This window comes from Phalangium opilio, unplaced genomic scaffold (genome assembly GCF_054372755.1).
Source record: "Phalangium opilio isolate 3A_F unplaced genomic scaffold, DU_Popi_V2 ptg000070l_1, whole genome shotgun sequence".
Lineage (NCBI taxonomy): Eukaryota > Metazoa > Arthropoda > Arachnida > Opiliones > Phalangiidae > Phalangium > Phalangium opilio.
The window spans coordinates 10,489,945-10,514,434 of NW_028324182.1; the positions used below are offsets into that span (position 1 = coordinate 10,489,945).

Here is a 24,490-nt window from a genome sequence, read left to right on the forward strand (position 1 = left end):
ATCTTCACTGACAAGAGACCTTGTTTCTCTTAACTCAATTACACACTGCAATTCCGTCTATCCTGACTGTTGATACAAAACTAAGCTATGATATAAGCCAATGCCTAAAAATGGGTGAAGTTGAAACGACCTGCCCCCACGTGAAATGATTTATATTGCCCTGGCTTAAACCGACGGGGACAATATTGCCTACGTTATATAACCTCTCTGGTTTTAATCTATCGGTTTGGGGGATTTTTGATAAAAGATGAATTTAATCTTCTCCTCGTACGTGGCATCGCGATAATACAATTTGAAATTTAGTGACAGTCCCTGGTTGTTTGATATCAAAGCAAGTGGATGGGTGCACCACTTTTCATTTTGCCGGCTGAACGGTCGGTGTTGAACGCTATCCTATCCTATCCTATATTTCCTCTCCCCTTCAATTTTACGCTATAACTTTCTATCGTTTTTCCCGTCCTTTCTTTCTTTCGCGAACTCGATTTAGGGGGGACCAAAAATCCATCCATGAAAAGTTTATTCCTGAATTATATTTTTTTCTCCTCTCAAATTGTAAATCGAGTGAAAATAATTCGGTTGAAAACTTGAAACTGATCAAGAAAAAATATTTTATATTGTTTTAAAATTGTTATATGCCTATTTAATTTTGTTAAAAAATTATAATATGTAAGATATTCGTCTAAAGAGGCATTTAATTTCGTAATTCTTATCTTTTTTACTAAATAATAAATACTAAAACATTTTTTAAATTTCTCACAGAAAATTAATAGACCATGTGACCATTTCGAAATGTACTACGATTAAAATTCTGCGTTAACCTTCATTGGAAGTTCAAGTTCAAATCATTTGGTGCAGACTAGAGAGAGAAGATATTATAATTTTAAGGCGAGTTTCACAGTTTTATTATATTGCGAGCGAAATGGCAGTAGCTTTGAAAAAGCAATGAAAAATATATATATAAACTACAATTACGGTTTAAGCAGTATAAGTGGCAGTCCAAACGCTTTACTGACCAGGTAATTGCGACTCCAATTTATAAAAAAAAATAACAAGTAAAATAGATCCTCAAGGTATAAATAGATAAAAGGCCGGTTTTAAATTTCATCCTCGAATAAATAAATATGAGGCTTTAGGGTAATGTCCTACAACACAGATCAGCTGCACGTACATGGCTTCAGCAGCCATCTACTTACATCACTTATAAACACCTATAAAACACCCCCCTTTTGGAAGTTGAATTGTCGTATTTTCGAGTCGATGGAGTTTGCATGCTATGATCGTTTTCACGGTCAAATATATTTATAGAAGGATGTAAAGGTCCTAGCTGGGTTTAATTAAAACCGCTTGAACTGTCCACGGGGGATCCCCAGTCCGTGATATGATCCGTGAATAATCGCGTAATCGGTCCTGGGGTGAAAAACAGAAGCTAGATCGAGTAGACTCCCTGCTCTACAGTTGGGCGGGAAAAGTTTCTGACTGAATGGTCCTGGGTATTAAAAAGGAAGGACCGATGGTGATCGGGTATACGTACGCCCGATTAAGCGGGCACGTGCGACGCACGCGTTCTCGCCGACATGATAGTCGAATTAGTTACCCAGAAACGGAACGGTCATTATCCTAGCTCAGTTCAACTTATTATTTATAATCTGGTATATTGAATTTTGAAACTGAGTACAAGTGACGTTGTAGTTTCTTAGTTTTCGACTTGCAAACGGTGGTTGTTTTGGTAACCTCTTTGGTAACCAATAATACCACTTTTACACCCAACGATTACGATACCAACAACAGGAAATAGTAAAGGCGGTATCGTAGCTTTGTAAATAAGGGGATTATCTGTTCTTCCTTCACAAAGACGTTGCTTATACTTAGGTAACCGAGACAGACAACTTGGCTACTTGTAGGCAAACACCCACGTGGTCTTTCTATAACTGATCGTAACTTTGAGGTTGCAAAGCTATTGGTCAATCAATGGCTCACGAATTTAAGATAATATGTCATCCACGAAAGTTTCGAGTAAAGATAACTATAACCCAAAATATAATATTCATTTTCATTTTCCCCCATCGCATATGTGTATTCCCGACCCATTTCATGTTGTCGTCTCGTTTCCGGCGCATTTACCATGAAGTAATTCGGTATTCCACAAGTTTTTTATATCATGAAAGCTGTAAAATTTTAATTTCTCTCGTAAATCATAAAGAAAGGGTCCACGTAGAGTCTTTATAGTTGAGGTTTTATACTCGTGGTATATACGGAAAGAAGAAATTTCTCGCTTCTCACATATATTGTTCCTGGGGACACTCTTGACTTGATTTACCAGACATCCGTGTTGATGGCGGTGACGAATTTTTGAGGCTTTTTTTGTTGAGGTTTTTAGTAGGGCTAAAGTTGGGACTCGGCCCGTCATAGTATTAAAATTTATTTTGTACAGGACGTCTAGTAGTGTAGAGCTGGGTCTTCAGGCTAGACACATGGGTGTCCCCCTTTTTGGGATGTTTCATAGAGGAAAAAACATTTTTCACTCGGTTATGTTTATGGTTTTAAAGTTTATTTTTAGGCCTTGGTTTTTTTTTAAGTATACTGGTGACATTTCTTAAGTATAACGACGCGTATCCCATAAGGCAAATTAAATTTAGACATCCGTTGAGTTATCGCACCATTTGGACAACGTTTGATAGCTTAGTGTCAAATCTGAGATAAAAACGGAAGGAATACATCAATTACAAAATGTCTTTTAACTTCAGCATCTTGTTAAAATAGACATGTACCTGTACACTCGCTCGGAGAAGTTCTTTCAAAAAGGTTAAGCCTAATTTGAAATGAGCCTCGGATGCATTTACCATATAAAAAGATTGATTTTATCGACTATTGCACCGAATTACCCAAAAATCATTTGGAGCTTGACAAATAAGACGAGAAACAACCCCTTCATACGTTAATTCCTTGGTGAATTAAAATTAGGCTTAACTTTTAAAACTGTATCTGTAATCCAATCTCGAATATTGACTCAATCAACGGATCAGTTTAATTCCGGAAACCGTATTAATTCGTCTACAACTTGGCATAATCCTTGTCCCCCGCCTTTCATAACTGCAGGTGCAATATCACCATCACCCAATATCCCGCCTCTCCCATTTGATCATTTTACAAAACCATGAAGCGGAAAGGATGATATAAACCACCGCCGCGTAATCCGTATATTGATGACGCAAAAAAATTATATGACCGGGAACTTGGACCCTCTCAAAATTATCATTTCAATAGAGTACAACCCTCCCCTTAACTTTATTGTTATTGGCAGGTGCTCTACGAGTCATATAACCACGAATAATCGACATGTACATCATGATATAAGTCGCGACTTGTCAGAAAATCAATAATCTTTTGTGAAATATAGCTACTCGGTTTTAGAAAAAAAAATAATAATAATTTAAAATTTTAAACCTTATTTATTCGAGCCTGCAGGCTGAGAAATAAGAATTAACTCTTTTAAACTGGACATGTGGTCAAGAACTTTAATTAAAAAACTGGACATGGCCACTATAAGTGATTCGACGCATGGTTTACATAGACTCGAGTAATTGGTATCTTTAAACTTAGAAATATATATCTATCACAGAGTCAAACTGGTTACTCTTAGCATTTTAATTCCTATGGTACTATCTACTTAAAGTTCGTCTCTATCCTAACCCAACACATTTTAGAAAAAGCAATAAGACTTTAAATGAAAATAAAATATATCTCCTTTTCATACGCTCTTTTAATGCGTGTTCAAGCGTTACGTGTAAGTTGGACACGGTCCCTTCCAGCAGAGGCCTTAAGGCTACTTACATTCGGATAGATATATATGTATAATTCTTCTTACTCTCTCTCCATCTCCATCTCCATCTTCCCTAGCTCTATTCTCTCGCATCTTCTAAGATATTTTCCTTGAAGTAGTAATTGATATCCGTAGCAATTTTATCCTCTTCCTAGCTAGCTCTTGTACCATTTCTAATTTGACTCCCCATACATCCACCTCATCCCACCATCCCCACTGAATTGTACAGAACCCAAAACAGAAGAGATGCTGCATGTAAGAATACATGCACCGCTGATGCAGTAGTATAGCATCTTCGAGAAAAGGCGCAATAATCCGAGACTGCAGGGCTGCCTGTTGCTAATTAATTTTCTAACTGTCCTTCTCAGTTTTAACTTACTTTTCCTCCCTCGTCTGAACTCCCTCTCCCTCTCTTTCTCTCTCTATCTCTGTTCGCGAGCAATATGTTTATTAAAGATTCGTACTAAAAGTATAGTTTAAGCATATCAAGCGGGTTGTTGGGAAACCATCGCCAGTTAGCCTTATATAATATTAAACCTTCATTCGCGAATACTTCAATATACGTAATCGAGATTAGCTTTCCTCTTTCGCTCGTAGATGCATTGCTGGCTTTTGATGTTTGGGAAATACTAAGAACTGTAGTCGTTGAGCGGCTTGGTTTACGTTAAAATTAACAATTAGAAACCCCCTCTTTCAATGTCCGCATTCATTGCAAAATAAACCGCTTAAAGATTACGGGGAAGAATCATATTGCTGATGTGGGATGCAGTATCGTATAACTTTAGAGAAACCTAGGCCTAGTTTCCGAGGGGTGCCACACTCTGTGAGAAAATGACTTAAGATGCGTAAAGGCGAGTTACGAACTGTTCTCACTCAGGATCTTGTCTCGTGTTACGCCTCTCGTGTTTTTTCCAACTTCCTTTCAACAAACTTGGTTGGCGTACTGCTGCAGCATCGACCCCGACTCTAGAGCTTTATTTCCTACTGGTTTTACGAGGGTTCCGTTTTCTCTCCACCCCGGTCGATCCTTTCTTTCGATAAAGTCTAGATTCATTAAGAGGCGGCTTCGTTAAACCGCCTAACAACGCTTCCCTAATGACTTCTATAAGTACTTGTATTGGATGTAGATTCCACTCTCTGATTATTTCTAATAGCTCTCCCTATTTGTCATGCCATGATAAAATGATAATCATATAGGGCCACGCTACACGCTGCCAATCTATTTTAGGACAGTTTTATTGGTTGGTTGTACTAGGAGATTGTAATCCGTTTGAAGAAATAGGACGACGTTAATTGCGAAACGAAATTTTAGTGGTGTATTGAGGACTCGAGTGTTATTAGTCGATTTCGGATCGATTAATAATCGATCGAGTAAGGAAAATATTCCCGAGGTAAACATCGATAATTACAATATTAATCTGCAGTTACGAATTGATTAAATTTAATTGAAATCGATTAAGAATTAATTACAATTGTTCGGGAGAAAAACGTACGCGGAATAATCAAGAAATCGAATGTTCGTTGGTTTCAAATCGATTAAGAATCGATCGAGTAAGGCAAATATCGCGTAGAAAAACATCGATAATTATAATATTACTCTGAAGTTACGAATTCATTCAATTTAATTGAAATCGATTAAGGATTAATTACAAACCTTTGAGAGAAAAAGATACGAGGAATAATCGAGAATTTCGTTTTCATTCATTTGTTTCTAATCGATTAAACGAATTGAAATCGATTGAGAATTAAATAATTCAAATATCTGATAGGTGTGTAATGTTCTGATCTTACTAATGATGTTTTATGAATTTTATCCCGAGTTCTTGTAAGGTATATTAAAAGGGAATCACACTCTAGAATTAAACTTTAACGCGTGAAATTCTATGACTAATAATTATCCTTCAAATAAATAAGAAAACAAAAAGAAAAAAAAAAGTTCATTTTCACGCTCCCAACCATCTTTTAGAAGGAGCGTGCAAAGTATGTCCCTTCGTTGACACGCAAACTGCTCCACTATGCAAACAAATTCATTCCTAACGTTCCTTGTAAAAGTATACGACTCCCGTTGTATGTATGTGTATCAACCTTATACACATGGTTTTTTGGCTTCTTGACATCGCGGGCATCTCTTTTTTGGCCGCATTTCTGGGGACTCGGCGAGAAATTTGCCAAAACTATCTAGGCCTCTTTAATAAGCGTAACCTTTGAAAGAATTATCTTTTTTATACTTGCTTCGAACCTCCCCTAACTCATTAGATTATACGAATTTCTTCTAAAGTTTGCAAGTTCCTCTATAGCGATAGTCTTGAGTCTCGGAGTATAGTTTATCAAAGACCATGGGTTGTGTGTGTCTGACGTATTCGGTCCAGGGGTTTTTGCGACCTCATTTCCGGAAAAGGTCGTCTTAATGGCGTGTAAACTTGCTCGTCAAACAGTCCCTCCCTCCGTCTCAAAAGTGAATAAAAAATTACTTGTCCCGGGGTCCCGGTTGTGGTTCTCTTACCCTACATGTGAAATGACCTTTTTAACCTCTAAAGGCCGGCGGGGAAAAGTGCCACGGAGTCGTGGGACGTTTTAGCACCATGTGATAAACAAACCCTTATTAATTTATGTTCAACTTGATTGGACAGCACGTAATCAAGAATTCCAGGAAGGTCTAGAGACTAGACAATCAGTTGGCTTAGCACAATTAAAATAAACTCAAAATTATTTATATTCTCAAATTGATTTATTTTGAAAACTAACAACGTATGAAAGAAAAGGATAATTAATATCGTTATTTGAATATTCACAATTAATTTTATTTTTATTTTTTTTACAAACTTAGGCAGTATTTTTTCCACCCACATTAAATTTTATTTAAATGTTGCGGTTTGAAAAAAATGAATTATTATGAAATATATTTACAATATCTATATAGTTTAATTAATTACGTAAGACGAGCTTTTAAAAATTATTTATTTACATTAACGGGTAAATTATAATAAACCCTTGTCGTGTAACAGAAACAATTAAGTGAATTCAGGATTTAAAAATTAGGTTTCTGACTAGATTTTTTTTAATAATTTGAACGATAGAGAATGTTGTTAAATATGTAAAAATAAATGAATGAGTAAACATTGGGATCCTTTGACTGGAGGTTTAAAGTAGGCTTAGCTTGGTAAACACGTGCAGACGATATGACTTTAGAATCAGGGAGTGATAGTTCTACTTTTTCGTGCTATAGAGTATAGACGCGTCTTGCACATGCACTCCGTCTGGGTCTAGGATAGTTTTGGCTGCTCGGGCTTCCTTCGCTCGTGTTAGGAGCCCATTTATCATAAAGACACGCTCTCTTTAAGAGCAATTTTAACGTCTAGCCTGCCTTCTTTTAGTTCTTGAGGTTACAGTTAAAATTATACATCTTCAAGAAGTAAACCCCAAAAATTTCGTTATCCCAAAAAAATTTTTTTTTTTACTCTTAGTGTATTTAAGATTAATATTAACAGAAATAGTTTAAACTTAAATGCCTGAAATTAGTATTCATTCTTTTGTCAAGGGGCTAGTCATTCAGCATAATCTTTAAAATGCTAAAAATGATTACGCGTAAGCCGTAATATGTGAGTGATTAGCCCCTCGTTTGAGCTGATTTACTGTCAAAATTATTTGGGGATGTTTTTATTGATTTTTTTTCGTAGTTTATTGGATAACTTCAAGTTAATATATTTTTTACTTTTGTCGTAAAGCTAAACCTATCAAAATTTTTAAACCATGCATGAGTCGGAAGTAAAATAATTTACAGACGTGGTGTTTTCTTTAATAAATTATTTTAAGTTTATAGCTCTCGATTTTTAAAGAAAAAAGAAATTTGATTTTTTAATTACATAATAAATATGATAATCTATATACAGATACTTTTTATTTTGGCTCGTTTTTAAAACGAAGATATTCATCAATTCCGCACAAACATTCTTGGCCCGATATTTTCTTATTTATTGACCAGTTATCAGCGGTTTTGTTTATATTTATTATTGTTGTTTATTTAAAACCAATAGAGATCTTTGCTTGATTCTTGGACTTGCCCATCTAAACCTGAAAAATAATCTAGTTAGATTTAATATTAAGTTCGTATGTGCTCTTTTTTTTGGAAATATTAATTAACACTGTTGTAATTAAGCCCTTATCTAATTAGAGACGCAAGATGTATTTTTTATTATTAATTTTGGTTGGTTTGTCAATATTTGTTTCTCAAAATATTTGCTTTTAGGATAAACGCGAAGCCAATATATAGTTAATATAGTTAACAAAGCAAAAAAATAGACGATCACTGGATGGTGTGAAAAATATATATATGTGACCAAAAAAACCACCCAAACCACCACGCAAACAGCACTCAGGGGAAACCAAAAAGAATGGGTTAGTTAAAAAAGTGAAAGAACAAAAGAAAGGATAGGTTATGGTTAAAGAAACGTAGTTAAAATTAACAGTAAGTGGACAACTTATTTAAATGAATTGATAACTGCTTGGTATTTATTCTAATTTGAATTCATTCTGCTATTAAGAACAATTAACGATTGGGTTTATTTGAAAAAATAAGCCTTGGTTCATTTGATGTCTTATCTCCCTGAAACTTCTAGAATCTATTTTGAACTGCGAATGATAATTTTATCAAAAGCAATATGTCCATTTTATTAGGTCTCGCGTATATATTACTTCTAGACTGAAGAGAGAAAGAGAGAGAGTGTGGAGAGGATGATGGTTGCGTTGCCCCTAGCAACTGTCCCCTTCTTCTCTTGGTCTTCTCTCTTTCTCTCTCATCCTCTCCGCAGTCACTCTGGAATGCGCAATTAAAGCGATCCCGAGCACGGGCGATCTTCTCCGATATAAGGGTGAGACGTGAGGATGGGTGAACAACCCCCTAGCTTATGTCCTGGGCTAGCTTTCCTCTATCGGTTATTAATTACGTCAGCAGGGGACCTTTGCCGGTAGTGGCGCCGCCTATTGTCCATACGGCGCCTCGCCCCATTCATCTCCCAGCATCTCTAGGAGAATATACTCCTCCGCATCCCAACTCACACTCCGTCCCTTCTCTTTTCTAATCCTATATACTGACTCTCGCTTTTCTTCTTCTCTCTCTCCCTTGTCTTCGCGAGGTTAAACGTACGTTAGGCCTAAAATTCTACGAGAGCTTACCACCGAAATTATTACGAAAAGTTACAAAGTGTTCCCGCCGCATTTCTCTTATCTGTCTTTCCAACGTATAATCTAGTTTTTCCTTATTCTTTCTCCCCATTTTGGACTATTCTAGTCTTTTAGAGTTTTACCGACGGTATATTATTAAAATTCGTAAGCCTATTCTAGAAAATCAGAGATTCAACAAGAAGATCCAAATGTTATTGCCCAACTATCACGCATATTTTCACCCCACTACTTCCCACCAATTTTGCCAGAATAGTTATAATAGTCGCAATTTGTGTATTTAATCTTTCAGATAAGGTAAATAATGTGGTTGGTTTGAAGCTTTTTAAATGATTTCCCATATAGTCAGAGGTTAATTTAGGTCCCTTTAAATGGAGACGTGGGTTTACTCTGATGTAGAATACCCCTTAAAGTGAGATTTCACGCGTTACTCCAAGGAAAGTGGTTGGAACGCTTCTAAAGGGGCAATATCTGATTTCTTTTTGGGGGATTTCCAGGGTTCGATGGTTAATTAATTTAAAAATAATTCATCGATCCGTTTGCATTCAACTTTAGATTATAAAATAAATAGGGGGAGTTTTGAAATGGTTAGTATAGTATAAGAATGCTTTGTAAAGTTATTATGGCAGTCGCTAAGCCAAAGTTAAGATGGAAAATATTACGGGGATGGTGTTTAGTTTTAATTAAAAGTGCACTGAGATGGAAAGATAGAGAGAGCAATGTAGTTTGTTTTTTTCGTTAAAAAAATGTTGAGAACAAAACAAATGATAAAGAAATGAGGAAGTGAACGTACTGTTGGCGTCAGCGGGTTGGGGGGCCCGTTCGGCGGGTCCCCGGGATACGCTGACACGAAATCGGGCGAGAATTCGGGCAGTGGGCCCCCGTTCATCGATACGATCGGGGGCCGCTATGCATTGACTGTAGCTTGTACAATTCGTACATGTACGATCCGCTGCTTGCGGCGCCGCCATCTGAAGAGCCCATATATAGATACCATCATTAAATTAATTAAACAAAACTTAACTTTAACCAAACAAAGGTATAGCTCGCGCGGAGTAATATCCCGTCACCTCACACATTCACATCAGGGGTTTCAAAAACGCGCGCGTACCTCTAACGTACTTCCGGGATGGTTTTTGGGTTTTAAACGAATACAAATTGTCCGAGATGCTTACCGGCCATGGCACTCATTCCTCCGTACGTTGCGCCGTAGTTCGCCGCGTCCATAGCGTGGTGTCCTAATGGGTTGTGCGTTAGAGGCTCGTGATACCTCGCCGATCCCCAAGCAGCCGCGGCTTCCGATGGCCCCTTCTCTAACCCAGCTGCCGTACAACTCGCCGCCGCTGCCGCTGCTACGGCCGCCGATCTCATGGTGTTTCGAACCGAAGGTTGAAGAAGTAGAGATCCGTATTGGCTCGTGGCGAACCGGTTACTAGAAGCGACTGGACCCATTCCTGAGTAGGAGTACGGACTGGCCTAAATTCCAAAAAGTAAATAGGTTAATCAACTGATTGGTTTCCGTTTTTAACTACGTCTATACCTGAGATGTAAGGGTGTAATGCCACGGGTCGTTTTGATGATGTATATGTAGGGCGGCAGCCGCGGCGCCTGGTGTATGATGGTAAGGGTCCGTCGGGTAACCCAAATCGGAATGTCCCAAGGCGCTGCTTAAACCGGAGGGCCCGTGTAAACCGTGAGAATGGGCCCCCGATGAGGAAGAAGCCGCGCTTTGATGGTGGTGCAAATGTTGGGCACTATGTTGACTGATGGAGTTGCAATTCCAGAATGATGGTGGGAAATTCCGTTGCGACATTGGGGGTCCCTCTGTAGGAAAACGTGTCAAATTATTAGAACGAAAGATAATAATGAATACAAAATAATTATATGTGTTAGAGATCATATATTCTTTTTCTGTACGGAATTCAGTAAATATTATGACTCGGATGTATAGTTGACATTGCAAGGCGAAGAACTAATACGTCTAATACGAGAAAATTATTTAGTTTCGTTCTCAGAATATCTTCCTAATACGCAATCTAAATATTTGCGTATATTTTTGGATTGATTAGCTTTAAAAGTGTGACGTTTTTCCCCTCTCGAATGCCGTGATAATTCGCGCCAAATAAAATTGATGTCGCGCGAGAAATAACTCAAATATAAGAGATGAAACTTTTTTGCCAAAGAGAAGATAAGTAGATGGTCGCGCGCCGTGTGACACGCCACGGGATGAAAATTCGCGACATTTCTTCGGTAGCGTCATAGACTCGTAGGCCTACATCACTTCGCCTCCCGAAGAAATCGTATATTACGAAGATCGGAGCGCTTCAGGAATCCCTTCAAAAATTGCGAGGTTATTTCAGTTATGCTAAATTCCGACGCTCTCTAGTTCTTCTTCTTCAAAAAACTCTTAATGTGTTTTGTTAGGACGCCATAAATACGACGCGCTAACCTTAATTTAACCTCCTCCCCGATGTCGACTATAGCGCTCTCAATTTTAGTACACTCTCAAAACCCATCCCCCCCAGTTTAAAAAAAGATATCACTGCATGATGTTATAAAAAAAATGTTCAAAAACATCGAGGATTCGAAGAATGTTTTCCATCGCACGCGCTTTAGCTCGGCTCCCAAAATCTCGAGAGTTTCTCCGCGCCGGCCGGGATTTAGTCTAGAAGCCTAGCGGTTCAGAATCATCCCTTAGCTGCGTGCGTGGGGACAGGAATAGATTTCGTCTTCGTCTTTCTCCCAGAGAGCGTATCGAAACGTTACAAATGCCGAGGATATTCAGCTACGAGCGATTCCTAGGAAACAAAGAGACTCATTGTCTTTGTCGCCTCCTTTCTGCCTAATTTCTCCCATAGCTTTTTTAAATCCGACGATGGTATGAGAAACGAAAAGTTCTAGAAGAATTTCTTCAATTCTACCATTAATATTCATCTACAATCTCTGTATTCCGAAGACATTATCGTTCTTAATTTCACCTTTCTCGAGATGTTTAAATGAATTCATGGGGTCTATATTGCTTTGTGCGCGAGTTAAGCTATTGACTCTGTATACCATACAGCGCGTTTGAAGCTATTTACTCGGTATCCTGTTTGTCGAGATCGTCGAGTCTTTTCGGTAATCAAGAGTAACTGTAAAAGACAGAAGAGATGGGCTAACACTAATTATTTGCCATTTTCTTGTCGGCTCTATCTCGAGTCTGTCTCACGATGGGTACATGGATTCTATCGTATATACTCAGAGAATGTTGAAGTTTATTTTAAACTGGAAAATTGGCTGCATTTTTAGAGTGTTTTTACCGCTATAATATCTCTTTCAAATGTTTCACTAAATAAAAATTACTTTCTTCCAGTCAAATTCAATAGTCTTGAAAGTAAACAAATATCTACTTTTTAATTTCAAACTTTTAAACCAATGCTTAATTTAATATATAATACGAGAATTTTTAGTAATTTTTTTCGAAAGATCATATCATGCATATTAAATAATGAATGTTTTAATATAGCATATTAAATGAGATGAGAAATTAAGTAAGGCTTATCTGTAAGACAGGTTAAAGAAAAATACATCAGGTGGTACTTTTTCACAGCTAGGCCTAACCTTATTATGTTTATAAATAAATGCACTTTCGAATTTGAAGATCTTTTGTTTAAAAACCATTCAAAGGGTATATACAGTACAAACAGTTAACCAGGATGAAAGAATTTTATTGTAATTTAACCAGTGTTAAATTAATTCAAAACAATTACCACTGCGAGTGCATTCAGAATTTATCCACCCTTAAACAATGCTTCTCTAATTTCTTTATAGTTATTGTTACGGTTTAGACCCTAACCTAAAATGAGGCCAAATACGTACGTCTTCCATTTTACCTTTTGATTTTCAAACAAAAGATCAAGCAAGATGGTTTGAATAAAGAATAAGACATTCAAAGAGGCGCTGAAACCCTACGCTATTCAATTCCCCCAAAGTTAGTTTCGTTTATATACATATATATTTTTGAAAGAAAATAAAAAATTTCGAGTCTGGTCTGGTGGATTTTTGATTCTCTCGAGCCACGCCCCCTTGATTCGGCTTTTTTGGCGACATACAAGAGCAACTAAGCCTAGCCAAAGCAACATCTTATCCGAATGAGTTGAAGTGGAATGCAGCCGACGCATTCGTGGAACGCAAACTGGGCTCTCGCAAATGTAGCGTGTATACGAGTCGAGAGAAGAGAGAGAGGAGAGAGAGGAAAATGGAAGAGAAGCTCGGGAGAAAAGAGGATCATCCCTCTCCATCCCACTCTCCTCTTTCTTTTCCCAGCTTCGTTTCGTATTATAGTCGGCTCCCCGACGTGGCTATAGCCGCGTTCAAAACTGCGTTTTATTATACGTTGTCAGGAGGAACGGAGGAGAGACGAAGACGATATATCCCCTTCTTTTCTCTTCTGTATTTCTCCTATATTTTGACTTTCACGCAACGCTTCTCTCTCTCTCTCTTACTCTCCATCCTCTTTTCTATGATAGGCGCGATCCGCCTTACATATTACGAATTTTCAAAATAGGGGTGATATAAAAAGGGGTCGTTCCTTAAGTTTTCGTCGCTTTTAATTCTATTATTAAAATCTAAGCTTTTCCATTTTTAATCAATGATGATAATATGATAGAAACTCGGAATCTTGTTTACTCCCGTAAATTTCCCCAGTAAGAAATTTGGGCTTGCGTGGTTGTATATTTAGGCTTAGCGAATTGGAATTAATTAGCTGTTTAATTCACAAATATCAGTTTAATGCTTAGCAACATGGAAGGAATTAACTGTTTACCTCCAAAGATATCGGTGTATACCTAGCAACTTAAAAGGAATGAATTGTTTAATTTACAAATATCAATGTTAGGACTAGTAACGTGGAAGTAATAACGGTTTATCTCAAAAATATCGATTGTAGACCTAGCAACTTGGAAGGAATGAATTGTTTGTTTAACAAATATCAATATTAGGCTTAGCAATTTAAAAGGAATGTATTGTTTAATTGAAAAATATCAATGTTAGGCTTAGCAACGTGGAAGGACTGCATTTTTTAATTCCCAAATACCAATATTAGGCTTAGCAACTTGGGTGGAATTAACTGTTTATCTCAAAAATATCGATTGTACCTCTAGCCCTTGGAAATAATGCATTTTTTGCCTCATAAATATGAGCTTTTTCACATATCTACAATAGAGAAAATAGGTTTAATATTTATTAATGCCCTATCAATAGCTATAGGCCTAGGTACTTATTTTAAAAATTAAAACAAGAAATTATAAAGACTGAAATAATGTTCTATTATTTTTGCGTGTGAAGAATTTTTAGGAATAATCCCTAGCTAGGGGATTTAAGTTTTTTTCTCTCCCTCTTCTTTTTCTTTTGAGACGTTTGGGAAAGAGGCGAACTTGGAGCGTAAATAAAACGCATCGCGAAAGTTTGGTGTCACTGCAGCAAAATCAATCTTCCTCGCAGCCTCGAGAAACTCTTCCCGGACTGCTCTGCGAGGGATGGGGAAGAAGATGCTCGTGGAAAAAGAGACTAGAGGGATGTTAGAGGGTGTTCTTTACTCTCTTTCTCCCTAAGCCTTGGTTTTTACACGACCGATGATAGGATTGCCCAGCAGCTCGCTGTAACAGCCAGTTCTCCATCTCTCTTTCTCTGGCTAAAATGGTATTCAGCCTCATTAACACGAGGCAAAAAGCACCCCGAAATAAAAGTAGAAAACGTCCTTTGTACTTGGCCAAACTCGCGATTCCAATTAAGTTTTGTTTTCTAGGCAAAACTAGGCGAAACTACTCTGACATTTTTTTGTTTTTTTCCAAGATCTATTCATTCACTAATGACGGTTTTACCATTGCACAAAGGAAACCTTAAACTTGCGCTGATTAATTGGTCCAAGTTAGAAATATTTCAAAAATAATTAGTCCAATCCCGGAAACCATAGAAATTGCTGAATAATTGCGGTTTAAAATGTGTATAAAACTATGATTTTATACTTAGTGATGCATGGAAGGATTCGGTCTATTCCACACGGATATAATCGTAAATTTAAATTCACTGCGCGTTTAAAATTGCTACCTAAATGTTCAAGTTATCTCTTCCAGTTTTTTGTGACTAAAGAACAATAAAAAAGCTATTTTCTTTTTGACTTACGTTAACATGAACACACGCAGAAACCACGCAATTATAAAAGTACTTGTAGAATTTATGGGATTGGTTTAAGCTATACTTCTTTCTTAAGTATCTATGTACAGGATTTGTCCATTATCAGCGCTGTCAATCGCCAGTGAGAGTCTATACGACAAGAGAAGAGATAGATATAATAATGCCCGCTCCTTCCCATCTTAAAGTCGGATTTTCTTTTCAACAAATTTATATCGTCTGATTTTAAAGATAATTGACTTTAAGGTTTACTGCTAGGGATAAAATAAAACAATGTCTAATTAATAGTGGGATTTAATTCAATATAGCTTGACTTTTTAAATCGAAAATAAATCCCAAGTAACTTTAATTCTTTGATTTATAAACTGGATTTGTTTTTGTATAAAATATTTTTTTTTAGAAACATATTTAAAACGTTTTATGATCTAACGCAAAATTATCTTGTAATTTCGGTTTTAGTTTATCTAAATATTATTCTATATGGTTGGTTCATAAATGAACTCTGATTTTACGTTGTCAAAATTCAGGGTTCTTACAAACCTATAGAACCTGCATGGAAATGTCAGGGACATAATAGGGTGGAAAACCTGGGAAAGTAAGGGAAATATAATGGGGAAAAAACCCTGGGAAAGTAAGGGAAATATAATGGGGAAAAACCCTGGAATAGTAAGGGGAAATATAATGGGGGAAAAAACCCTGGGAAAGCAAGGGGAAATATAACGGGGAAAAAACCCTGGGAAAGCAAGGGGAAATATAACGGGGAAAAACCCTGGGAAAGCAAGGGGAAATATAACGGGGAAAAACCCTGGGAAAGCAAGGGGAAATATAACGGGGAAAAACCCTGGGAAAGTAAGGGGAAATATAATGGGGAAAAAACCCTGGGAAGGTAAGGGGAAATATAATGGGGAAAAAACCCTGGGAAAGTAAGGGGAATATAATGGGGAAAAACCCTGGGAAAGTAAGGGGAAATATAATGGGGAAAAAACCCTGGGAAAGTAAGGGGAAATATAATGGGGAAAAAACCCTGGGAAAGTAAGGGGAAATATAATGGGGAAAAAACCCTGGGAAAGTAAGGGGAAATATAATGGGGAAAAAACCCTGGGAAAGTAAGGGGAAATATAATGGGGAAAAAACCCTGGAAAAGTAAGGGGAAATATAATGGGGGAAAAACCCTGGGAAAGTAAGGGGAAATATAATGGGGGAAAAACCCTGGGAAAGTAAGGGGAAATATAATGGGGAAAAAACCCTGGGAAAGTAAGGGGAAATGCATTGGATGAAACCTGAAGATGTCAGGGTAATATAAGAAAAAAACCTAAAAATTTTAGGGAAATAGTTTCTATATTTTGTATGAACCCTGGAATTGTTTAAAACACAGTCGAGTGTAACTTTATTTGTTGTTGTTAATTGTCATACACAACCATTTATATTTAGCACAACCCATAGCGATAGTTCATTCACACTATTAACATTCAAGGATCATATATTTCTTAAATGAATTAAGAAACTGGTTTTTACGTAAAAAGTATATACGTATACATTTCTAGCTATGTCTGCAGAGAGCATAGAAACTCGAGTCTTGAAATAGATTTGGAAAGGGTAGAATTTTAGTCTATATATTTCTTTCTTTCTTTTCTCAGTTTGTCTTCTCTTAACTCTTTTTCCGTACTGCATAGGAAAGGCAAGTGCTCGCCAGATGCGATGCGACGAGATGTGTTCTTTTTCTTCCTTTAGCTCCCTTTCATTCAGCCCCCATTCCATCCTATCGTTTAGCAACGGGGTTAAATCTATCTTTGCCGCGTTAATATCACGACGTGGTACCTTCCCCTTATAAACGCGAACCGCTATTAGCAAGGTGCTAAATTACACTCGACTTCGTTTTATTTCGAGCACTTTAGGGAGAGATTGCTTTCTGATAATAATTACTTCTCGACTCTACTCTTTAATGCGTTTGATCCTCTCTACTGATCTTTCTGATACTTCATTCCCTCTCTCTCTCGAACCCTCTCCCAAGGAAGATGCTGAAAGAGCTCTTATATTCTTAAGACCCTTGCTGAAAAAGGTTAACTTTAAGTTATCACGTGATTTTTCTTAGATATAACAAAGTGGTCTTCCATTTTATGCGAAGTTTACCTGATTCATTTTATAAGTTAAGCAGGAATCCTCTGTTTATAAGTTTTTATTATCGAATCAGGGATAGGTTTAATTTTAGAAGTAGGAATGGAGAACACAGTAATCTGGGCGCGCGTCAAAGTCCCGGACCCCCTTCCTCGGGACGGAGGGGTATGAAATAAGAGGCGGGAGGGTCATAGCGACAGAGGTAAAAAGGAATTACGTATTTTTCGCCGTCCCCGTCAGCAACGTCATCAAAACGTAGTTTAAAACCTAGCCAATAAGATAATTTTAATTTTTCTTTACGTGTTGGAGGGAGGGGCTCTATACTGGGCTATGAGTCGGACTGAAGTAAATATTAACCGTTCTCCATTCCTACTTCTAAAATTAAATCTATCCCTGATAGAATCAAAAAAAGCTCTATTAACTTTGGCAGTTATTATATAATAATTGTTAATTCAGGATCAGAATTATTATGGCTGCCAATACTTTTAATCAACGACGATTAATTGGTTATTAATTATTACTGCTAATTATTCATTAATCCAATTATTAAAGGCATTAACCCCATGTATATCATCTGAATTAGAATTTTGATAACAGTGGGGGGTAGTATTAATCTACTTCTATGAAATGTCTTGAGCAATAAACAAGCAAATTATTTTGGCAGTTTTCCCTCAATTAAATTGTGTTCCTTTTTATATCAAGCCTCCTTAATGTGTTTCCGTATAAAATACAACTACTTTGATGTAAGATTAGCAAAGAAACTTAGTTCTTTGTTGTAGCTGTATTTAAAAAAAAAATAAAAGAGTAATTAAGGAGTATTGAGTTAGTCTTTATAAAAAAATTAATTGTAAAATATGGTTATATTAAAAAGCCAAAGGATGATTATGAAGTAATGATGTAAAGGAATTGAACCCTTGGTAAGCTAGCTACATTCTTTTCATATTGATCTATTTTTAGCCTATTTATTACCAGACCACTTTAGGGTTGAAATTATTATGTTCGCAGCACGTTTTTAACCATAGATAATATATTCAATTTGACATTAGTATTATCTCTCTTATTTCTCTGAGCCTCGTACGTGGAATAAACCCATCTCACATTTTATCACGAATTTAGTACAAGTTACCGGGGTTTAAAACCTAAGTAACATTAAGTTAAGTTGGGGCATAGCATAATACGTACGCTATCTTATATCGGAGCGTATCCTAATTTGGAATGTGGTCGCGTGACATTTTTGGACGACAAAAAAGAAAAAAAGGCGCGCGAGCTCGTCATGGACTTTTGCGTTTTTCCCATCATGCAAAATCATCGAAAAAATGTCTAAATTGATTGATTAGAACTTCACCGTCATAATAAAAACCTTTCCGAAACATTTCCAATATTGCCTTCAACGCCAGTTAAACGAATATGTTTACAATCAAAACAAACAAGAGTTATATAAGACTCCAGATCTATATACGTCATGGGGTCATACCGTCACACCGTCACATGGACTTTATATTCAAATATGGACTAAATTGTTCAGACTCAGAATTTTACTAGCCTCTTTAGCTGAGTAGGATTGAATTTTTGTTTCTTTTGGTTTTAGTTTTAGTTTTGTGTTTCGTAGTTGATTGGACAGTTTTTCAATTAATGTTACACCATTTGGGAGGGACATGGCTAACTTGCGATGGTAATTGTGGTAATTGAACGTTGGGTGGGAGGATGTGACGCAGTTTATTAACCATCCCGTTGTTATTTAAACTATTATTTTGTTAAAATCAGAATACAAGATATTTTGTTCGCCGTTAAAAGCATGCCTTTAAATCTATTAAAAGCCACGTAGAAATGGGATTTAATTTGACAACGATTTCACGCGTTGTTCAAATAAATAAATAATGGCTATTTAATTTTAATTTTCATTAAAAAAAAAACTTGATAAAATCTACGTTGCACAAAGTTGCTTAAGAGGCTTAATGTTCTACCCCATTAAATTATTAGAACTCCAGTCCTTTTACTGAAGCAGGTCCATGTAGGCTTAGCTACGCTTGGTAGTCCGTAAAGCTAGATTTAGCCAACCGTAAACAGTTTTAAGACTAGGGGGTTAAAGAGGAGTTTAAGTCTTACGTAGCTAGGACCCCGGAGGGGGGAGGTTTGAGTAGGTCCTTTCATCGCCATTTCAAAGGACCAGCCGCTGGCCTCGTCCATCCATAGATGTTGTTCGAGTCCAGTCGTAACATCCCTTGTTGTTCTACGCGTAACGAAATTACGACCGGTTTCGTTTTCTATGTGTACCTTTTTAAAACAAAATCTCTTGTCGTCTTAAAATTAATGTCGCTCATTTTGGGTCTGTGTTCTTATTTTTGGCGTGACAAGGCGCGGGCATGTTTTTGTCAGGTTTTATTTATGTCGCTCGTTCATCAAGACTCGGGTCTTTTTATTGACTTTATGGTATACAGCTACTAGATGCTCCAATCTCCTTTTAAAATCAGTTGATTTTTATACCTACGGGAGCCATTTTGCTACCCAAGCTTAGTTGGGCTCTACCTGTAATCATAAGTTTATAAGATATGTTCCATAAGTATGATGCTACCTATGCTAAGTAATGCTAGAGACTTACAGATCGAGCTGGTTCACAAACGAGAATTGACTACACTCGGTTTTGCAGTCCATCTTCCTATTTAGTCTGTACTAAACCTTTGACAGCGCCTTACCATAATCTATGACCCACGTCACTTCATGACAAGCTCTCACTAGCCATTAACAAACTTATGGAACGTATCTTATGAACTTATGGCTCTACCTATAACCGTGGTACGGATTATCGGTGTTCTTTGGGCGTGTTTGAATGAACTACTTTGATTTAGAATTTTATAAGTCATCAAACTTTGAAAATTAGATAAAAACCGGACGGATCGGTATGGTTAAATTTCGAGATTTCAGTTTTAATTTGAAAGAGTGTGTTTCAAACCAATAAGTGATAATTTTGATGTTTTTATTTTTAATTTCGATTTTTTAGATAGGGTTGTCACGGGTTAGGGAATTTAAAAAATGGGCCAAAAAGGTCAGGACAAAGGATTTTAATGTTTTACCAAAGTCAATGAATTCAATCTTAGTTACTAAATTTCCATAGTTTCAAAACATAACCCGAACAGTTAATTTATAAAATATAATATTACTTTAAATGTACTGTTAACTTGAACATTTTTTGGTCTAAAATCACGGGACTAAATTTCATGGAAAACCTGGAAAGTCAATGAATTTGAATCTGAAAAATTGGCTCCAACCCTAGCCTGGTCCCTTTCAGAAATTAAAACTGGACATAGACACGAGAAAAATTATTTCTTGATATTTATACCCCTTGTTTGTGGGTTTATATTAATTTGGGGTGGGATTTATCAAAGATTCTATCAAACTGGGTAGAGGTAGTTAAACTGGATAAAAAAATTTTCTTTATCTGACCAGGATAATTTAGTCGATCACCCTAAAGTTTTTATGGGGCTAAGCCGGGCCCGGTATACGATGATGTCTGTCACGAAATCCCTCTAAAATCCTAATATAAGTTTGATGGCGGTAAACGTTTTTTCCATAGCCTGTGGTGGATGCTGCATGGGGATCAGCGCGTCGCTGACGTGACGCACGGCTGGCGATCGCTATCAGCCTGTGCCGCTTTTAAAGTCAGCCTCCGAGACGCCGCTCATTCTAGGCTATCGACGTAATTTATACGAGGATAGAGATGAAGGAATAAAAAAAAGGTCCTCAAAAAGCTTAGAACTCCTAGATTTTATACTGTATCCCCATAAGGTTGCATGCCAATCTTCATTTCACATCAAAGAAGGGGAAAGGGGAAGAATTTCTACATTTTGACATGTACCGTCGCGAGACCGGTATTAAAAAGTTTCCAAAGTTTTCTTAATTATTTACGGATTTTTATTGAACCTTATCTAACATTTCGGTCAACAAAATTATCACATCCGTGATCTAAGAGACGTAATTGATTCGTATACGCTCTTGATCGACGTCCAAGTTTGCTCTCAAACTGAAACTATACGGTTGATTTATAGATGTATAATATATTGAATTTTATTGAAGAAGTTAATTAATAGTTGGTCCTTGATGCTTTAGAGAAGCGTAATAATCTAACTTTGATGGCATTTATTACGGATAATGTTCTTATAGAGAGTATAGTTAACACTTAACAGGAAGTGAAAATGGAGCTGGTCTTACCTTTGAGTCCCGATTTGCCCATTTCCGCGGCGTAACTACTGGGTTGGCTCAAGGCGCGACTGAAATGTTCATCGACAACCGCGGATAGGTCGCCGCTATAATAAGTGAAGATGACACAGTTCGCGGAGACGTATTGAGCTTCCGGTTGCTGGTGTCCCCCGGAAGAACAGTTCCCGGAAGTTCCGGCGGTCGCGTTCCCGCCATCGTTGCCCGAAGAAGGCGACACCCCGCTGGAAGATTGTTGTTGAGAGGAAGATGGTCCCGAGGAACCGGAAACGCTGGCTGCCGCCGCCGCCGCGCTCGAAACACTGGCGATGGCCGAACTCGCGGATTCGTGGTTGACCGGACTGTGAGATTTTAACTCTTCTTTCAATATGGGTACCGAGGAAGAATGCGAGGAGGAAGATGATCCTGCGGCGGCCGAGGCCGACGAAGAATGGTGCGAATGGTGATGGTGATGATGGTGCACGTAATGTTGAAGAGCTCCGATGCTGCAGTCCACGGCCCGTCCTCCGTAATCGCCACTGACCGAAGAAGAAGCGGAGGATGCGGCCGCCGCTACCGACAAACTCGATGAATTCTCCAGAGTGTCGAGTATCTTAGGCATCCCAAATTTCTGAAATTTTCCAACAAGGGACCCGGTAAATGGGAATGCGTGTTAAACGTCAAAAGAGGGCCGAAAGGGGGACGCGGCGAATAACTAAAGCACCAAGAGGGAAATTGGCGTTAATAGGTTTAAAAGGCAGAAATAGCGGAGGTGCATGCCATCAACTAGGGGAATGGAATGAGTCGAAAGAATCCAGAATGTTTAAAAAGGTTATCCAACGGCAGCCACTGGCTTTCTCTATACCGGAGACATGTAGGATTGGTGCCTCGGCCACAGGATAAGAAGGGGAGAGGGGGGATGGGACAATGTCAATATGTGACGCCGTCGGGAACCCTGGCTATGGTTGGTATTCGCCGGAACCGAAACGCTCGTGAAAAGTATGAGGAATTTGGGAAATGTTCGTTCCCGGGATACGCGGGAATTTTTCCACGTTTTAAAACCTCTTTTACCGTTTCCCCGATGATCCTTAAAGCTTTTTGCCTTTATACGGGAAAAAACAGCCTCTCCAGAATCCTTTTTAGCGAGATGGTCGGCCATTTCGCCCCCCTACGCCTTGATTGTTTTTACGAGGGTCAGAATACGCTTAAGAGTCTCGCTTGGGCCGGCGCCCCCCTACTCGTCCACCCCCTCTTCTCCATGCACCGCGGCCCTTTATCCGCGCTTGGCTCGGTGGTTATCCTATAGGCGAACGCGTTTTACGCTCTTCAGGAACGCCAGAAATGCCTTCGGTATTCTTGGGCTTTTCGGAATAATGAAATTTTTCAATGAAGCTACTCGGCGAAAGCTTTTCGACGCGCATTTTTGCTTCCACCAAAAGTCGCGTTCGGCGCGCGCCAGACCCATCATTTCGCTCGTGCTTGGAATTCCCGGGTAAGGTGAGAGCCTTTTTTCCCGGAGCTTAAAAAACTAAAGAAGTTTCCTAGTAAAAAAAAAAATGCCAGAATTCCCGGCTTGGAAAAAACACACTTTAGGTCGAGAGAAACACATTTCTCTCCGCATTTTACGCGTGTTTAGAATATAGTTTTCAATCACTGGCTCGGAAGAGGCATTTCTCTTCATTCCACCAAAAAATATCTTTAACGTATAATGTTTCCTTCGCGACTAGTTAGTTAATCGCGCGAAGTATAATTTACCTACCAAGTATACCAACCGGGGAGTTTGGTATGGTGCCTACTATTTTGGGATGGGGGTCATGGTCGATTTTTTTTCTTACCTTATGATCCACTAAAGACTGGTTTGAGGAATTAGAAAGACCCACGCATCCGGAAGGGCCGGCCAAATTGGCCGAGGTGGCCGAAGTGGCGGTGGCCGACGGCGAGAGTCCGCAAGCTGCCGCGTGGTGGGCATGGTGACCCGCCGATCGTTGGTGGTGATACGGGAAATAGGGAGAATAAGGCTGGTACATCACCTCAGCGCAGCTCATGTTGGAATAAGACCATCTCCATCTCTAACTGTTTTCGCTTAAGCTTTAAATCGTCGTCTCTCCCCTCGGGTTCGGCTTAAAGCCCCACGGAGAAGGAGAGGAAAGCGGGCCGAGATGCACCGGGGGGGGGGGTAAAAGTCACTTCCGGCCCCCCGCTTGACTCTTCCTCCTCTTTCCTCTCTTCCTCTCTCTTCCTTTTCGCTGTCCTCCGGATGATGGATGCCAAGGCGCCCCCTCCTCTCCCGATACTCATCCTCGTAATGTTCCCGAGAGACTGGAGAAGCTGACTCCGCCCGCGGGGAGGGGGGAGGAGCGAATTCCTCGGCTTCGGCTTCTATTCCGGAATCCCCTTTCTATTCCCCCGTCTTCCGAATCTCACTCTCTCCTCTCGGCTCGCTCGATCCCTTCCAAGAGCTTTTCTTCTGGACGCTCTCTAGCTGGCGAAGGCGCGTCATCGACTCGTTTCCACCAATCGAAGCCTCTCGAAACGCGTCCGGATTGACTAGCGCCTTAGCTTCTAGAATTATAATCGAAACTTATATCCGACGACGGAGAAATAATATAATTCTTTTCTCTATTCCATTCGACAATTTTTATTACGTTTTCCGAAGGAAACGAAAGAATTTTCGTCCTCGGTTAATTTTATTATTGGCTCGCTTATTCTTAATTAACAAAGGTAATTCGTTCCTAAATATTAAGACGTAAAAGTTTATCTTAATCATTTGTACTTAGTAATTAAGTTCTCCCGCGTTATACGCTATTCAATTTCGCAGTACACATTTCCATCTCTTCCTGTCACCTCAAAGTACTGGATTTATACGTCAACCTTTAAAATCGATGCTTTAATATAACTGTCAAGTTAAATTGACTATTTTTGGGGGTTTTACCCGCAAACTTATATATTTCCTTATATTTATCTATGTCTCAATTTCAATCTTTTTTTAAAAAAAAAATCCGATAAACAAACCGT

The 24,490-nt window shown here is 38.3% G+C and overlaps 1 protein-coding gene across 4 annotated transcripts; it reads right to left on the reverse strand.

Annotated features, from left to right (window-relative positions):
- Window positions 1-6,600: 6,600 nt before the first annotated feature.
- On the reverse strand, window positions 6,601-24,009 carry vg (transcription factor vestigial). 4 transcript variants are annotated; one of them, XM_089843099.1, is made up of 6 exons: window positions 23,311-24,009; window positions 21,491-22,106; window positions 10,539-10,822; window positions 10,174-10,474; window positions 9,792-9,969; window positions 6,601-7,891 (listed from the first exon to the last, which is right to left on the reverse strand). In XM_089843099.1, the coding sequence occupies exons 1-5, from the start codon at window positions 23,518-23,520 to the stop codon at window positions 9,884-9,886; spliced, it is 1,497 nt and encodes a 498-aa protein (XP_089699225.1). In that variant the 5' UTR covers window positions 23,521-24,009; the 3' UTR covers window positions 6,601-7,891; window positions 9,792-9,883. The 4 variants fall into 4 exon arrangements, with proteins under 4 accessions (XP_089699225.1, XP_089699226.1, XP_089699227.1 ...); XM_089843100.1 differs by having other exon boundaries at window positions 6,601-7,903; XM_089843101.1 differs by lacking the exon at window positions 9,792-9,969 and having other exon boundaries at window positions 6,601-7,903.
- Window positions 24,010-24,490: the final 481 nt, after the last annotated feature.

Bases quoted from the DNA above. Each gene is read 5' to 3' on its own strand.
- vg (XM_089843099.1), bottom strand. From the start codon at position 23,520: ATGAGCTGCGCTGAGGTGATGTACCAGCCTTATTCTCCCTATTTCCCG. The intron at 22,107-23,310 runs GTAAGAAAAAAA...GGAAAATTTCAG, and splicing joins AGTCTTTAGTGGATCATAAG to AAATTTGGGATGCCTAAGAT. The intron at 10,475-10,538 runs GTATAGACGTAG...TTTGGAATTTAG, and splicing joins ATTACACCCTTACATCTCAG to GCCAGTCCGTACTCCTACTC.